Source organism: Lithobates pipiens, unplaced genomic scaffold (genome assembly GCF_037356315.1).
Source record: "Lithobates pipiens isolate NorthernLeopardFrog02 unplaced genomic scaffold, aLitPip1_a1.2 Scaffold_35, whole genome shotgun sequence".
Taxonomy (NCBI): domain Eukaryota; kingdom Metazoa; phylum Chordata; class Amphibia; order Anura; family Ranidae; genus Lithobates; species Lithobates pipiens.
In genome coordinates, this window is record NW_027507811.1 from 17,328,577 (window position 1) to 17,346,895 (window position 18,319).

Here is an 18,319-nt window from a genome sequence, read left to right on the forward strand (position 1 = left end):
GCAAAGAAGACAGGGGGTCGGTAGAGCAGGGTACAGGGGTCAGCAGGACAGAAGACAGGGAGTCGATAGAGCAGGGTACAGGGGTCAGCAGGATGGAAGACAGGGGGTCAGTAAGGTAGCATACAGGGGTCAGCAGGAAAGAAGACAGGGGGTCAGTAGAGCAGGGTACAGGGGTCAGCAGGACAGATGAAAATGGGTCAGTAGAGCAGGATACAGGGGTCAGCAGGATGGAGGACCAAGGGTCAGTAGGGCAGAGCACAGGGGTCAGCAGGACGGAGGAAAATGACCCCCCCTTTACTCCGTCAGCTGTCCCATGGTTGGGAGGATTGTCAGATGTTACATGGGATGGTAATAATAAACTAGGTTTGTGTGATGGGGGTGCTGGCACAGGCTGAAGTGTGCAAAGACGTTTGGAGGACTGTGTTCAGGAGTGTCCGGCCTTCCCGTGTTGTGGCATGGAGCTGCTTTGCGAGCTGCCATATCCTCCGGCACCCGCTGATCGTTTGGGACACAGGGAGAACGCCGTTCTGCTTTTGTAAACAAGGCAGATCACCATTCTGTGACAAGGGAAGGCTGTGATTCTCTGTTCCTGCTAAGCAGGAACACGGATCCCTTCCTTGCCACAGTACAAGCACATCCCCCACACAGTTAGTAAAAACTCCCTAGCACAAACCCTTTCATCACCCCCTGATGTTAACGGAGTTGTAAACCCTCCAGGTTTTTCACCTTAATGCATTCTCTTTATTGTAAATTCACACAGAATATACACACCACACAAAATCAGGTAAGAGTTTGATCACATTATCCTAAACAATGCAAAATGTAAACAGTGATATTATCAGTGCATCCAATTAGCAGCTAACAGTAACCTCTTTAACCACTTAAGGACCAAACCTATTTTTTACATTTGGTGTTTACAAGTTAAAATCTTTTTTTTTCTGCTAGAAAATAACTTAGTACCCCCAGACATATATATTTTTTTCAGATACCCTAGATAATAAAATGGCGGTCGTTGCAATACTTTATGTCACACCATATTTGCGCAGTGGTCTTACAAGCACAATTTTTTTTGAAAAAAATACACGTTTTTTAATTGAAAAATAAGACAACAGTAAAGTTAGCCCATTTTTTTTCTATATTGCGAAAGATGATGTTACGCCGAGTAAACTGATATCCAACATGTCACGCTTCAAAATTGCGCAAAGGCTCGTCGAATGGCGACAAACTTCGGCACTTAAAAATCTCCATTGGCAATGTTTAAAAATGTCTACAAGTTACCAGTTTGGAGTTACAGAGGAGGTCTAGTGCTAGAATTATTGCTCTCGGTCTAGCGATCTCGGCGATACCGCACAAGTGTGGTTTGAACACCGTTTACATATGTGTCCACTTTTGGGTGCGAGCTCGGCAGGACGCGACGTCACTGATCATCCTTCCCTATAAAAGGGAAGAGACGATCGGTGACAGCCGCAAAGGGAAGCACGGGGAGAGGTTTGTTTACACAGACCTCTCCTCGTTCTTCAGCTCTGTGACCCGATCTCGGGACACCAGCGGCGATCGGGTCCGCTGGTCCCGCGGTCACGGACCACAGGACTGGGTCGGGAGTGCGCCGCCAGCGGCGCGCTCCCGACCCACAGCTTGGCACTTAAAAGAATCATGTACCGCTATGTGATTGTGCCCAGCCGTGCCATTCTGCCGATGTATATCGGCGTGAGGCGGTCCTTAAGTGGTTAAAAAAAATGTCCTCTTTAAGGAAATTGGGCGGAAGTGATGTTGGACGTCGCTTCCGTCATTCCAATGGTATGGAGCCGAGTGGGGGCCATTATTCCCTCACTTGAATTCCAGCCTCTAAGGGTAAAAGGACATGATCGTCTTGCCGCTACTGGCGGTTCCTGTAAGCGGCGGGAGGGGGGCACCTCTCCCGCTACCAATAAAAGCGATCTTGAGGCGAATCCGTCGCAGAGACCACTTTTAACCTGAAAGAGGACCGTTCGCTGTTTTTAAAAATACTGGGGTTATGGCAGCGATCTGTGTCAACGTACCAACTTATAACAACGGAAGGCGGTCCGTAAGTGGTTAAAAAGAGATCTAATTAAAAGGAAGCTAATCAACAGTCACCCTACATAGCAGTACATTATACAAGCTGTGGTGTTTAGCTTTCCCTTGTGTAATCTGTGCACTAGAAAAGTCATCATAAAAAGTGGAAATCGTTTATCTTCATAGATTTCTTGAGGGAGATGGTTGATAAATATTTCTGGCCCAAGAGGAGGAGCTTCTCCAACCCAATCTGAGGGCCACCATATTCCCCCCGTGACCATTTACCATTACAAGATTATTATTACACCTTTCCATCCACTCCAGAAGGGAAGTTTTATTGTCTTTATTCAGAGAATTAATCCAAGCCTCGCTTTCCTCACGTTGTTGTCCATCATTGGAGGATGATCTGCTTTCCTCACGTTGTTGTCCATCATTGGAGGATGATCTGCTCTCCTCATATTGTTGTCCACCATTGGAGGATGATCTGCTCTCCTCGCATTGTCGTCCATCATTGGAGGATAATCTGCTCTCCTCGCATTGTCGTCCACCATTGGGGGATGATCTGCTCTCCTCGCATTGTCGTCCATCATTGGAGGATAATCTGCTCTCCTCGCATTGTCGTCCACCATTGGAGGATGATCTGCTTTCCTCACGTTGTTGTCCACCATTGGAGGATGATCTGCTTTCCTCACGTTGTTGTCCACCATTGGAGGATGAACTGCTTTCCCCATGTTGTTGTCCACCATTGGAGGATAATCTGCTCTCCTCACGTTGTTGTCCATCATTGGAGGATGATCTGCTTTCCTCACGTTGTTGTCCATCATTGGAGGATGATCTGCTTTCCTCACGTTGTTGTCCATCATTGGAGGATGATCTGCTTTCCTCACGTTGTTGTCCATCATTGGAGGATGATCTGCTCTCCTCACGTTGTTGTCCATCATTGGAGGATGATCTGCTCTCCTCACGTTGTTGTCCATCATTGGAGGATGATCTGCTCTCCTCACGTTGTTGTCCATCATTGGAGGATGATCTGCTCTCCTCACGTTGTTGTCCATCATTGGAGGATGATCTGCTCTCCTCACGTTGTTGTCCATCATTGGAGGATGATCTGCTCTCCTCACGTTGTTGTCCATCATTGGAGGATGATCTGCTCTCCTCACGTTGTTGTCCACCATTGGAGGATGAACTGCTTTCCCCATGTTGTTGTCCACCATTGGAGGATAATCTGCTCTCCTCACGTTGTTGTCCATCATTGGAGGATGATCTGCTTTCCTCACGTTGTTGTCCATCATTGGAGGATGATCTGCTTTCCTCACGTTGTTGTCCATCATTGGAGGATGATCTGCTCTCCTCACGTTGTTGTCCATCATTGGAGGATAATCTGCTCTCCTCACGTTGTTGTCCATCACTGGAGGATGATCTGCTTTCCTCACGTTGTTGTCCATCATTGGAGGATGATCTGCTCTCCTCACGTTGTTGTCCATCATTGGAGGATGAACTGCTTTCCCCATGTTGTTGTCCATCATTGGAGGATAATCTGCTCTCCTCACGTTGTTGTCCATCATTGGAGGATGATCTGCTCTCCTCACGTTGTTGTCCATCATTGGAGGATGATCTGCTTTCCTCACGTTGTTGTCCATCATTGGAGGATGATCTGCTCTCCTCACGTTGTTGTCCATCATTGGAGGATGATCTTCTCTCCTCGCATTGTCGTCCACCATTGGAGGATGATCTGCTCTCCTCACGTTGTTGTCCATCATTGGAGGATAATCTGCTCTCCTCACGTTGTCCATCATTGGAGGATAATCTGCTCTCCTCACGTTGTCGTCCACCATTGGAGGATGATCTACTCTCCTCATGTTGTTGTCCACCATTGGAGGATGATCTACTCTCCTCATGTTGTTGTCCACCATTGGAGGATGATCTACTCTCCTCACGTTGTTGTCCATCATTGGAGGATAATCTGCTCTCCTCACGTTGTCGTCCACCATTGGAGGATGATCTGCTCTCCTCACGTTGTTGTCCATCATTGGAGGATGATCTGCTCTCCTCACGTTGTTGTCCATCATTGGAGGATAATCTGCTCTCCTCACGTTGTCGTCCACCATTGGAGGATGATCTGCTCTCCTCACGTTGTTGTCCATCATTGGAGGATGATCTGCTCTCCTCACGTTGTTGTCCATCATTGGAGGATAATCTGCTCTCCTTGCGTTGTTGTCCACCATTGGAGGATGATCTGCTCTCCTCACGTTGTTGTCCATCATTGGAGGATGATCTGCTCTCCTCACGTTGTTGTCCATCATTGGAGGATAATCTGCTCTCCTTGCATTGTTGTCCACCATTAGAAGATGATCTGCTCTCCTCGCGTTGTCGTCCACCATTGGAGGATGATCTGCTCTCCTCGCGTTGTCGTCCACCATTGGAGGATGATCTGCTCTCCTCATGTTGTTGTCCACCATTGGAGGATGATCTGCTCTCCTCATGTTGTTGTCCACCATTGGAGGATGATCTGCTCTCCTCACGTTGTCGTCCACCATTGGAGGATGATCTGCTCTCCTCGCATTGTCGTCCACCATTGGAGGATGATCTGCTTTCCTCATGTTGTTGTCCACCATTGGAGGATGATCTGCTCTCCTCATGTTGTTGTCCACCATTGGAGGATGATCTGCTTTCCTCACGTTGTTGTCCATCATTGGAGGATGATCTGCTCTCCTCGCATTGTTGTCCACCATTGGAGGATGATCTGCTTTCCTCACGTTGTTGTCCACCATTGGAGGATGATCTGCTTTCCTCACGTTGTTGTCCACCATTGGAGGATGATCTGCTTTCCTCACGTTGTTGTCCACCATTGGAGGATGATCTGCTTTCCTCACGTTGTTGTCCACCATTGGAGGATGATCTGCTCTCCTCGCATTGTTGTCCACCATTGGAGGATGATCTGCTTTCCTCACGTTGTTGTCCATCATTGTAGGATGATCTGCTTTCCTCACGTTGTTGTCCACCATTAAAGAATGATCTGCTCTCTTCATGGGTTTAGGGCCTGAACTGAGCTCTTTTCCATGTTCTGACCGGGAGAAGCAGACAAAATCCAAGGTCTCCTCCATGGGCCATAATCAGTGGCTAGAAGGGTAGCCCCTAATCCCCTCCAAAAGCCTCTGTCCAAGTTGGGTCTGTCACAATATGTACAGTAAATTGTTGCTTCTCCATAAAGCATTTCCCGCACTCCGAACATGAATGAGGCTTGTCAGCTGTGTGAATTTTCTAGTGTCTATGAAGCTGGCCTTTCTCGGTGAAACTTTTCCCGCAATCTCAACATGAATAAGGATGCTCCCCCATGTGGTTTTTCTGATGTCTGAGAAGACTTCTTTTCTCAGCAAAACATTTCCCGCACTCTGAACACGAAAAGGGTTTCTCCTTTGTATGAATTCTCTCATGTACTCGAAGTTCACCCATCCCAATAAAACTTTTCCCGCATTCTGAACATGAATAAGGACGCTCCCCTGTGTGAATTTTTTGGTGTCGAAGAAGTACTTTTTTATCAGTGAAACATTTCCCGCACTCCAAACATAAATAGGGACGTTCTCCTGTGTGACTTCTCTGGTGCCCAAGAAGGCTTGCCTTTTGAGCGAAACATTTCCCGCACTCTGAGCACGAATAAGGACGCTCGCCCGTGTGAACTTTCTGGTGCCTTAGAAGGTTCCCCTTTTCACTGAAACACTTCCCACACTCTAAACATGGATAAGGACACTCACCAGTGTGAATTCTCTGGTGCGTAAGAAGGTTCCCCTTTTCACTGAAACATTTCCCACACTCTAAACATGGATAAGGACGCTCGCCTGTGTGAATTTTCTGGTGCCTAAAAAGATCACCCTTTCTACTGAAACATTTCCCGCACACTGAACAGGACAATGAACTCTGCCCCCTGTGAGCTCCTTCGTGGTCTAAGGAAGGTTCTTTGGGATTAGATGGATCTTGTGAGTTCTCCATATAGTGAGATCCTGGATGAGGATCTGGAGTTACCGTAGATGGCTCCCGAAGATTAGCGTGATCCATTCTCTGATGTTTATCAAGTTCTTCCTTTTGTATAAAACATTTTCCGCACTCTGAACATGAATATGACCCCTTCCCTGTATGAAATCTTTGGTGTCTAAGAAGTACTTGTTTATCGCTGAAATGTTTCCCGCACTCTGAACACAAATAGGGGCGCTCGCCCGTGTGACTCCTCTGGTGTCTAAGAAGGCTTGCCTTCTGAGTGAAACATTTCCCGCACTCTAGGCATGAATAAGGACGCTCACCTGTGTGAATTTTCTGGTGTGTAAGAAGGTTTCCTACGTGAGTGAAACCTTTCCCGCACTCTGAACATGAATAGGGCCGCTCGCCCGTGTGAGTCCTCTGGTGCACAACAAAGTGGTGTTTGTTTATGAAACATTTGCCGCACTCTGAACATGAAAACGGGCGCTCCGTTGTGTGAATTCTCCGGTGCATAAGGAGGCTTTGTTTCGAATGGTAAAATTTCCCGCACTCGGGACATGAAAAGGGATTCTCGTGCAAGGGACTACTCTGCCGTTTAGTGGGAGATTTCTGGCAATCCATAGATGAGCGCTCTCCTGTGTGACCTCCATCACATGAAGAAGACTCCTCGGGATTGGACGGATCTGTGGATCTCTCCGCACTGCGAGGTCTCAGACGGATATCAGGAGTCACGTTATGAGATTGGCCAGAAGATTCCTCGGGATTAGAGGGATCCATTGATCTCTCCGAGTGGTGAGGTCTGGGATGTGTACTCGGAGTACCGGGATCCATTCCCGGAGAACATCGTGTGATGTCATCATCTTCTGCCTTATTATCCCGAGATACCATTGGACCTCCCTCCAAGACATTTAGAACATCACGTCCCTCTGTAAGAAAACACATTGAAAACATTTTTAGATATTTTTTTTTTCTAGGTCTTGCATTTAGTAGTCTTATATAATATGTTGGGCGCAATCATTACGCCAAGCTTCGCGGCTTAACGGTGATCCGGACCTGTCCCTGGCCTGACATGGAGACGGGTGAGGGGAAGATAGCGCGCCCCCCCCCCCACACACCTGTCTCCAAGTCATTGCCCATAGCTCTTAGAGGGACATTTTATTTCTTTTTTTTTTATTTTTTAAATGCCAATTTTTTTTTTCTTGCACTTTAGTGTAAATATGAGATGTGAGGTCTCTCTGACCCCCCAGATCTCATATTTAAGAGGATCTGTCATGTTTTTTTTTTTTCTATTACAAGGGATTTTTACATTCCTTGTAATAGGAATAAAAGTAACACAAATTTGTTTTGTTTTTTAACCACTTCCCACCCGGCCAATGCATATATACGGCCGGGTGGGAGCCGTCTACTCCTGATAGGACGTTCAGGAACGTCCTTCAGAAGTAGCGGGATCGCGCGCGAGCGTGCCCGCGCAGCGGCGAGATCCCTATGTGCTCGTGTCACCCGGACACGGCACATCTCAAATCGGCAGGAGGGCTCTGTGATTGGCCCTCCTGATCACATGACGACCGTGTCCAATCACGGCCGTCATGTGATGTAAACAAACAGCCGGTTGCTAGGCAATCGGCTCTCCTCTCCTCACACGGAAGTCATCGCTGAGGAGAGGAGAGCAGATCGCTGCAGCCGGCTGATGATCAGTGAGTATGAGCTGTTTTTACAGCTTTTTACTCACTGATCACTAGTCTAGTGTAATACACAACACACCACACAGTGTAAACACAGTCCCCACATATGTCCCCAAAACACACATGTCCCCAAAACATACATGTCCCCAAATAATAAAAACACATGTCCCCAATAATAAAAACATGTCCCCCACATATGTCCCACTAAAATCACATGTCCCAATGATTATCTGCACACATATGTACGTGATCACCTGCACACATCTGTACATGATCATTTGCGTACATATGTCCCTGATCACACAAACCAATTATTATACACTTAACGGAATTTTTTTTACCAAAAACATGTAGCAGAATACATTTTGGCTTAAATTTATGACAAAATTTGATTTTATTGGATTTCTTTTCAAATAGAAAAAAGAAAATATTGTTTTTTTTCCAAATTTCCGCTTTTTTTGCGCTTATATCGCAAAAAATAAAAAACCGAGTCGTGAATAAATAACACCAAAATAAAGCTCTATTTGTGCGAACAAAATGATAACCATTTCATTTGGGTACAGTGTAGCATGACCGCGCAATTGTCATTGAAAGCGCGAGAGAGCGCTGAAAGCTGAAAATTGGGCTGGAAAGGAAGGGGGCGAAAGTGCCCTGTATTGTAGTGGTTAAAAGAACAGTCCAAAAAAAAAAAAAAAAGTTAAAGTAAGAAAATAAAAATAATTTTAAACATGCCCTGTCCCGCCCGCATATGAAAGCGGTGTTCAAACCACACATGTGAGGTATCAGCTATGAGTAAGCGCTGGTTTTAGCGTGAAACGCGTCAGCAATCTTGTTCTATTTTTTTCCCTTTGCTGTGATATTTCGTGTAATATGGAGTTCTTTCACTTGAAGAAATAAAGGCATTTTTACTCAACCCGGAGTGCGGCTATCCAGAGTTTTGTTCGTTTTCTGTATACACGTGAGGTATCATAGTTTCATAGTTAGTTAGGTTGAATAAAGACACCAGTCCATCCAGTCCAACCTGAGTGAGCGTCTACAATTGTCCCTATCCCTGTACATTGCTACACCCACATTGGTCCCTATCCTCAAGGAGCCCACAATCCAAGGTCCCCATTCATACACTAGGGCCAATTTTGGACAGAAGCCAGAAGCCAATTAACCTACCTGCATGTCTTTGGAGTGTGGGAGGAAACCGGAGTACCCGGAGGAAACCCACGCAGGCACAGGGAGAACATGCAAACTCCAGGCAGGTAGTGTCGTGGTTGGGATTTGAACCAGCGACCTTCTTACTGCTAGGTGAGAGTGCTACCCACTGCACCACTGTGCCGCCGTGATCGGTAGAGCGAGAGCAATAATTCTAGCCCTAGATGCTCCTCTGTAACTCAAAACGTGCAAACCTGTAGAATTTTTTTAAACGTCGCCTATGGAGATTTTAAAGGGTAAAAGTTTGTCGCCATTCCACGAGCGGGCGCAATTTTGAAGCGTGACGTGTTGGGTATCAATTTACTCGGTGTAACATTATCTTTCACAATATAAAAAAAATAAAAAATTGGGCTAACTTTATTGTTGTCTTATTTTTTTTATTAACCACTTAACAACCGCCCATTGCCGATTAACGGCTTCAGGGCGGTTGTTTAACTCTGAGAGGCCGTTAATTAACGGCCTCCCAGAATTCTGCTCTCGCGCGCCCCCTGGGGCGCGCACTCGAGAGCATCCGTGACCGCCGGGTCCACAGGACCCGGCGCATCACGAATCGCGGTAAACGGCCGCTCAGCGCGGCCGTTTACCACGTGATCGCTCCGTCAAATGACGGAGTGATCACTTGTAAACAAACCGGCGTCATGTTATGACGCCGGTTCCTCCCTCCCCCTCTCTGTACCGATCGGTACAGCGGAGGGGGAAGAGGTCGGTGTCAGCAGCGATGTGGGCTGCATCTGCAGTGCCCACATCGCTGCGCACCGAAAATTAACCCCTCAATTCCCTGCCAACACTCTGCAATACCCCCATTACTCTGCATTACTCTGCAATGCCCCCATTACTCTGCAATACCCCCATTACTCTGCATTACTCTGCAATGCCCCCATTACTCTGCAATGCCCCCATTACTCTGCAATGCCCCCATTACTCTGCATTACTCTGCAATGCCCCCATTACTCTGCAATACCCCCATTACTCTGCATTACTCTGCAATGCCCCCATTACTCTGCAATACCCCCATTACTCTGCATTACTCTGCAATACCCCCATTACTCTGCAATACCCCCATTACTCTGCATTACCCTGCAACACTCTGCATTACCCTGCAACACTCTGCATTACCCTGCAACACTCTGCATTGCCCTGCAACACTCTGCATTGCCCTGCAACACTCTGCATTGCCCTGCAACACTCCGCATTGCCCTGCAACACTCCGCATTGCCCTGCAACACTCCGCAATGCCCTGCAACGCTCCGCAAACCCTTGCAACGCTCCGCAATACCCTGCAACGCTCCGCAAAACCTTGCAACGCTCCGCAATACCCTGCAACACTCCGCAAAACCTTGCAACGCTCCGCAATACCCTGCAACGCTCCGCAACACCTTGCAACACTCCGCAACACCTTGCAACACTCCGCAACACCTTGCAACACTCCGCAATACCCTGCAACACTCCGCAACACCTTGCAACACTCTGCAATACCCTGCAACACTCTGCAATACCCTGCAACGCCCTGCAACACTCCGCAACGCCCTGCAACACTCCGCAACGCCCTGCAACACTCCGCAACGCCCTGCAACACTCCGCAACGCCCTGCAACACTCTGCAACACCCGCCAATACCCTGCAACACCCGCCAATACCCTGCAACACCCGCCAATACCCTGCAACACTCTGCAACACCCGCCAATACCCTGCAACACTCTGCAATGCTCTGCAACACCCGCCAATACCCTGCAATGCAATACTCTGCAACGCCATACTCTGAGATACCCAGCCATAGTCGGTGATACCCTGCAATACCCAGCCATAGACATCCCCCCCCCCTCCCGCCGCCCTCCGGTGCTTCTACCGAATCGCCAATACGATCAAAGACAGAATCTTTTTTTTTTTTTTTTTTCAGGCTTCCCAGCTTAGAGGTGAGATGTGGGTCTTATTGACCCCCCAGATTTCACTGTAAAGAGGACCTGTCACCCCATATTCCTATTACAAGGGATGTTTACATTCCTTGTAATAGGAATAAAAGTGATCAAAAAAATTATTTTTGGGGAAAAAAATGTCAAACTAAAATAAATAAAGTAAAATGAACAATAAAAAAAAATGTTTTTTTTTTAAAGCGCCCCTGTCCCCATGTGCTCGCATGCAGAAGCGAACGCATACGTAAGTCCCGCCCACATATGAAAACGGTGTTCAAACCACACATGTGAGGTATCGCTGCGAACGTTAGAGCGAGAGCAATAATTCTAGCCCTAGACCTCCTCTGTAACTCAAAACATATAACCAGTAAAAAAAAAAATTAAATCGTCGCCTATGGGGATTTTTAAGTAGCGACGTTTTGGCGCCATTCCACGAGCGTGTGCAATTTTGAAGAGTGACATATTAGGTATCTATTTACTCAGCGTAACTTCATCTTTCACATTATGGAAAAATTGGGATAACTTTACTGTTTTTTTTTTTTTTTTTAAGCCCAAAACTGTTTCTTTTTCCAAAAAAAAGCATTCGAAAAATTACTGCGCAAATACCGTGCGAGATAAAAAGTTGCAAAGACCACCATTGTATTCTCCAGGGTGTTTGCTAAAAAAACATATATAATGTTTTGGGATTCTATGTAATTTTCTAGCAAATAAATGATGATTTTTACATGTAGGAGAGAAATGTCAGAATTGTCCTGGATGCTCCAGAACGCCTGATGGCACTCCCTGCATGTTAGGCCTCTGTATGTGGCCACACTGTGTAAAAGTCTCACACATGTGGTATCGCCGTACTCGGGAGTAATAGCAGAATGTGTTTTGGGGTGTAATTTGTGGTATGCATATGCTGTGTGTGAGAAATAACCTGATAATATGACAATTTTGTGAAAAAAAAAAAAAAGTAAAAAAAATCTTGATTTTGCAAAGAATTGTGGGAAAAAATGACAACTTCAAAAAACTCATCATGCCTCTTACTAAATACCTTGGAATGTCTTCTTTCCAAAAAGGGGTCATTTGGGGGGTATTTGTACTTTTCTGGCATGTTAGGGTCTCAAGAATTGAAATAGGCCACCGGTACTTCAGGTGTGATCAATTTTCAGATATTGGCACCATAGCTTGTGGACTCTATAACTTTCACAAAGACCAAATAATATCCACCAATTTGTACTTATTTTTACCAAAGATATGTAGTAGTATAAATTTTGGCCAAAATTTATGAAGAAAAAATTACTAATCTGCTAAATTTTATAACAGAAACAAAGAAAATTAATTTTTTTACAGAATTTTCGGTATTTTTTCCTTTATAGCACAAAAAATAAAAAACCCAGCGGTGATTAAATACCACCAAAAGAAAGCTCTATTTGTGTGAAAAAAAGGACAAAAATTTCATATAGGTCCAGTGTTGCATGACTGAGTAATTGTCATTCAAAATGCGAGAGCACCGAAAGCTGAAAATTGGTCTGGTTATTAAGGGTGTTTAAGTGCCCAGTGGTCAAAAAAATTATTTTTCCCCAAAAAAGTGCGCTTGTAAGTCCGCTGCTCAAATACGGTGTGACAGACAGTATTGCAACAACCGCCATTTTATTCTCTAGGGCATGGGTCTTCAAACTATGGCCCTCCAGTTGTTCAGGAACTACAATTCCCATCATGCCTAGTCATGTCTGTGAATGTCAGAGTTTTACAATGCCTCATGGGATGTGTAGTTTCACAACAGCTGGAGGGCCGTAGTTTGAGGATCCCTGCTCTATGGTGTTAGAATAAAAAATATATATAATGTTTAGGGGTTCTAAGTAAAGGGAAGGAGATGGGCAGGCAATAAAAACAGGCAGGGGAAGCTCCATTAGCATTGCTGGTTGTGAGTGAGTGAGTGACTTGTATAGCGATACCTATGCAAACTGAATCGCCTCAGGGCGCTTTCTTGCATGGTCCTTTACCCCGTAAGGTCCCGACAAGCTTACAAACACATACAACATTGACATACACAGGCCAATTTTTTAGACTAATTAACCTACCAGCATGTCTTTGGAGTGTGGGAGGAAACCGGAGTACCTGGAGGAAACCCACGCAGGCACAGGGAGAACATGCAAACTCCAGGCAGATGGTGTCGTGGTTGGGATTCGAACCAACGACCCCATTGCTGCTAGGTGAGAGTGCTAACCACTACACCACTGTGCTGCCCTTCATACAAACGGCCACCACAAGAGGGCGCCAGATTCCAGAAGGAATCATAGGACCGCAGAAGGCCTCAAAAGCCACAGCCTCAATTACCGGCCGCCGGCGGAACGGCCCGACGCGATCACGCTGGGGGGGGGGGGGGGCACGCCACGGAGACAGGATACCCCCCAGCTGTGCTTCCCCAGGTCGCTAATTCTAGTCGCAAATGCGACCTGGCGCCCGGGTTTTGTCGAGCCCTGGTTTAAGATTCATTTTTTTTTCTTTTGGAGGTGAACACGTCTTTTTTCAACCCGTGTATTCATTCTTTATATTCATAGAAGTAAAATAAAAAAATGTGAATGGTTTCTGCATTTAGTGTTTACGACTTACTTGTGTCCGTATGTAGAGAAGGTTCCTCCTGTTTACTTTCCATAATCATCTCCCCCTCCTCCATAGACTGCTGATCTCCACTCACCAACCTCTCTTCTTCTTCTTTAATTTCAACTTTGATGTCTTTCAATTCTTCATCCTGAACCCCAAGAAACAAGAACTTACAAAGAATAATGTTCTATCATAGCTTAGAATACATGTTTAGGTCCACAAGGTCAGTCCCACCTACCTGATGATGGTGGGGGATGGTGTGATCTTCCTGTGTGGAATCCCGGGAATACAGAGGACGGGGACATCTCTCTGGTGGGTTCCCATTACTGGATCCATCTGTAGGAAACACACATACTGACTGAATACATTGTTTCTATGTGTTTATCAGATGATGGGGGATCTAGGTGGAGCCTCCGTACTGCTCTCTCCTTTACAATAAAGTCTCCTCTTACCCGGTGATGTGAGGGGCGGCTGATTGTCCATCATGACGTCCTTGTAGAGATCCTTGTGTCCTTCTAAATACTCCCACTCCTCCATGGAGAAATAGACAGTGACATCCTGACACCTTATAGGAACCTGACACACACAATGATACAGTCACCATCCAGACACATCCCTTGTCTGTTACTGAATAGTGTCCCAGAATTCCCAGAATCCTCCTCACCTCTCCTGTCAGCAGATCCAATGATCTTCTTGTTGACTTCTACAATCTTCTTTGCTTTTCCCTCGGGTGTCAGACAATGAGGTGGAAACACTGTGATGGGTGATGCCCCATGAAGGTAACTGTTGGGTTTTAATGGATCACCTGAGATTTTCTTTACTACTTTATAATCCTGTACAATGAGAAAATAATCACTGAAGACTTCCCAAAATACTCCTCACCTCTCCGGTCAGGTCTGTGTTTTATTAATAGATATAATTATTTGCACTATACTGGGATGAAGATGTGTCCCGCCATAGCTCTCATAGATCTCTCCTGGACCGCTTGTTATACTATATTACAGGCCTCATAAGTCAAGACACCCACATTTGACATACAGGCGGTCCCTGAGTTACAAACATCTGACTTACAATCGCCTCCTACTTACAAACAGAAGGAGACAACAGGAAGTGAGAGGAAACTTACCCCTAGGAAGGGAAATTTTCTCCTGTAAGAGTGAAAATGGAAAAAAAAAAAAGTGTCTCCACTGAAGCTTTTTCCACCAATCCTTGTTTCCACAACAACCCAAAAATTTAAAAATCCAATTGTCATTGGGACAGAAAGTGAGGTGAAATCTTCTGAACAGGGGCACAGACAGCAAAACAAACGTTACAGGGGTGACGATAACCAAGAGCTTAAAAATGTATTTTTTTGGGCTGGAGCTACACTTAAAAAATGTACCTGTTCCAAATTACAAACAGATTCAGCTTAAAGAGGAAGTAAACCCTGATGAGTTTACTTCCTCTTTCATTCCCTGCAAAGGTAAAGCATAATGGACTACAATGCATCGCATAGTAGTCCATTATGTGTCACTTACCTGACACAGGAGCCAGCGAAGTCGCCGCTGTCCTCTGTAGTCCGGCGCATCCATCTTCTCGGTGGGGTCTCGCAGCTCCGCCGCTGTCATTCGGCGAAGCCGCGATGACGTCACTCCCGCACATGCGCACGGGAGCCGAGACGCGAGCCATCTTCGTCATCGACGATGCCACGCTCATTGTGCCTGCGCGCCGCTGTCTACGGCGCATGCGTCGTAGACAGCGGTGCCTGTCTTCGGGCAAATATCTCCTAAACCATATAGGTTTGGGAGATATTCCTTGGACCTACAGGTAAGCCTTAATCTAGGCTTACCTGTAGGTCAAAGTGGTTTGTAAGGGTTTACAACCACTTTAACCACTTGCTTACTGGGCACTTAAACCCCCCTCTCAGTCCCAGACCAATTTTCAGCTTTCAGCGCTGATGCACTTTGAATGACAATTGCGCGGGCATACAACACTGTACCCAAATGAAATTTTTATCATTTTTTTCCCACAAATAGATCTTTCTTTTGGTGTTATTTAATTCCAGCTGGGAGTTTTATTTTTTGCTAAACAAACAAAAAAAATGCAAAATAAATAAATAAAAAATCATGTTTAATAGTTTGTTATAAAATTTTGCAAACAGGTCATTTTTCTCCTTCATTGAAGTGCGCTGATGAGGCGGCACTGATAGGCTGCACTGGTGGGCACTTATAGTGCCCACCAATGCAGCCTATCAGTGCCCACCAGTGCAGCCTATCAGTGCCCACCAATGTAGCCTGATAGGCTGCACTGGCGGGCACTGATGGGCATAGTTAAGGCGGCACTAATAGGCACAGATAAGGTGGCACCGATAGGCACAGATAAGGCAGTACTGATGGGCACAGATAAGGCGGCACTGATGGGAAAAGATGGGCACGGATGGGTGGCATGGATGGATGGCACTAAGGGGCACTGATAGGTACCACTGATAGATGGGACTGATGGGCACTGATAGGTGGCACTGATAGGTGGCTCTGATAGGTGGCACTGCTGGGCACTGATGGACACTGGTAGATGACACTGATGGGCACGGATATCTGGCACTGGGGTGCAGCACCATTGTTGAGGCAGATTGTGGGCACTGTGGGTGGCACTGTGGGTGGCACTGCTGGGTGGCATTGACGGGGGACACTTATATTTTATTAAGGTGGCACTGGCAGGGGGCAGGTGGGCACTGGCAGGGCTGGCCGTGATCGGGACTGATGTCCCGATCATGGCCCGCCGGTGATCGGCTCTTTTTTTTTCTCCTTGCGCTGTCAGCGCGAGGAGGAATAATAGCCGATTACCGGCTCCGTTGCATCACATGATCAGCTGTCATTGGCTGACAGCTGATCACGTGATAAGGGGTCGGGATCGACCCCTTCCTCGGATCCGTGATCAGGCGAGTCTCATAGACTCGCGATCACAGAGCACGCCGCGCGCACCCCTCAGGGGGCGCGCAGGCCGTTCGTGCATGGGACGACGTCAATAGACGTGGTCCCGGCAAAGGAGGTCCGCTCTGTAGCCATCATTCGGCTATAGTGCGGATCTCAAGTGGTTAAGAACAAACCTACAGTCCCTGTCTTGTGTGTTCCCCGGGGACCGCCTGTACTACTATGGATGTCACACCACTTCCTCCACCTCAATCTTTCCAAACCTGATCATAATATTTCATCCCTCCCTCGACTTTTTCATGAGATCAGTGGCACGACTATCAGTATCTCAACTAATCCTAGACTCTGACTTCTCCTTTCCACCCACATCCAATCACTGTCCAGATCTTGTCTCCTTCACCGTCATAACATCTCTACAATGATGGCTCTATATATAGGAAGTATCTGGTCTATAAACCAGAGGCTCTGGATGGACAGTTGGATAAATGGTTCTATATTTAGGATGTATCCGGTCTATAAACCAGAGGCTCTGGATGGACAGTTGGATAAATGGTTCTATATTTAGGATGTATCCGGTCTATAAACCAGAGGCTCTGGATGGACAGTTGGATAAATGGTTCTATATTTAGGATGTATCCGGTCTATAAACCAGAGGCTCTGGATGGACAGTTGGATAAATGGTTCTATATTTAGGATGTATCCGGTCTATAAACCAGAGGTTCTGGATGGACAGTTGGATAAATAGTCCTATATTTAGGATGTATTGGTATATATATTAAGCAAGTGTATCATCATTTGTTGGAGATAAAAGACATCACAGTGACTATGGAGGAAGAGGACGGACATGACGGGGGGTTACTGGGTGTAAATATAAAATATCGTATTACCTCCTCTGCTGATTTCAGGTATTTCTCCCTTCACTTGCTCCCAAATTTCCTCCCACTTGGGACTTCCTGTGTCTTTTGTTTAGTATCACTTCCTGTCTGTAGATGACATCACTTCCTGTCTGTAGATGACATCACTTCCCATCTTCTGCTCCAATGACAATAAGCGAGATCACCATCTTGTGGAGAAAATACAATATGCAGCCTGTGTTTTTTTGTTTTTTTTTTGTTCCGCAAGCCGTTAAAGTACCTTTTAGAGCGATTGATGCTGTGAGTGTTCTTGGCGTCTGTCCTTTGGATTGCAGGTTTATTTTATGGCAAGCATTTTAGGATGCGCCATAGCGGGACACACATTTTGGGGCATAAATAAAACACATCAGAGGGGTGGTAATTACATCCGTCAACTCAATACAAGGGAATTATATTGGATATATGAAAGAAAAACGTTGGTACCGTCTGGCTTGAATGTAGATTTTGAATTTAGGCATGGGTGGTTCGTTACGTTCCGAGATTAAATTCCGATACATTTTTGGTTATTTGGAAATTCTGATGTATCCAAATTTCCAAATCACAATAGTAATTAATTTTAAAGAATCTGAAATAACAAAAATTTTGACGGAAATTCAAATCGTTTTCAAAATGAATGTGAATAGTTTTCATATATGAGTCGAATTTGAAAACCATTGTAATCGAAAAATATTCACATTCATTTTGAAAACTATTTGAATTTGATTCAAAAACTATTCAAATTTCATTTGAATAGTTTTGTAATCGAATTAGAATTTCCAAGTAAAAAAGAATAGAAAATAAAGGTAAAGCATAGGTGTGTTACGTAAGCTGGCTGTGATGCATTGTGATATTTATATGTAGTGTTGTCAGTCAGACGTTATGATTCAGCTGCTTGTGGTGTCCCCGAGGCAGGAAATACCTATTTTCCTTATTGAGTCCTAGGATATCTACTGCCGTCTGCTCAGAAGTGTCACTTCCTGTTCCGATATGTGAGGAATGAGAAGTTGCCAGTTAATGGGCGGGTCCCGTGTTACTTACTGTAATTTCCCTAAGAGCCCAGCCAGGAAGTGATGTAAGGAGAAGTGATGTAGGGAGAAAACAGGAAGTGATGGAAGGAAAAAACAGGAA

General features: G+C 45.7%; 1 protein-coding gene across 1 annotated transcript; it reads right to left on the minus strand.

Moving 5' to 3' along the window:
- Positions 1–5,343: 5,343 nt before the first annotated feature.
- On the minus strand, positions 5,344–17,326 carry LOC143955671 (uncharacterized). The gene is made up of 6 exons (XM_077465778.1): positions 17,186–17,326; positions 14,054–14,222; positions 13,842–13,965; positions 13,628–13,725; positions 13,399–13,537; positions 5,344–6,932 (listed from the first exon to the last, which is right to left on the minus strand). The coding sequence occupies exons 3-6, from the start codon at positions 13,924–13,926 to the stop codon at positions 5,344–5,346; spliced, it is 1,911 nt and encodes a 636-aa protein (XP_077321904.1). The 5' UTR covers positions 13,927–13,965; positions 14,054–14,222; positions 17,186–17,326.
- Between the last annotated feature and the right edge of the window lie 993 nt (positions 17,327–18,319).

Coding starts and splice junctions, on each gene's coding strand:
- LOC143955671 (XM_077465778.1), bottom strand. CDS start 13,926: ATGGAGGAGTGGGAGTATTTAGAAGGACACAAGGATCTCTACAAGGAC. Junction 13,538..13,627: donor CCATCCCCCACCATCATCAG/GTAGGTGGGACT, acceptor CTTGGGGTTCAG/GATGAAGAATTGAAAGACAT. Junction 6,933..13,398: donor TTCTCTACATACGGACACAA/GTAAGTCGTAAA, acceptor GTTTTCTTACAG/AGGGACGTGATGTTCTAAAT.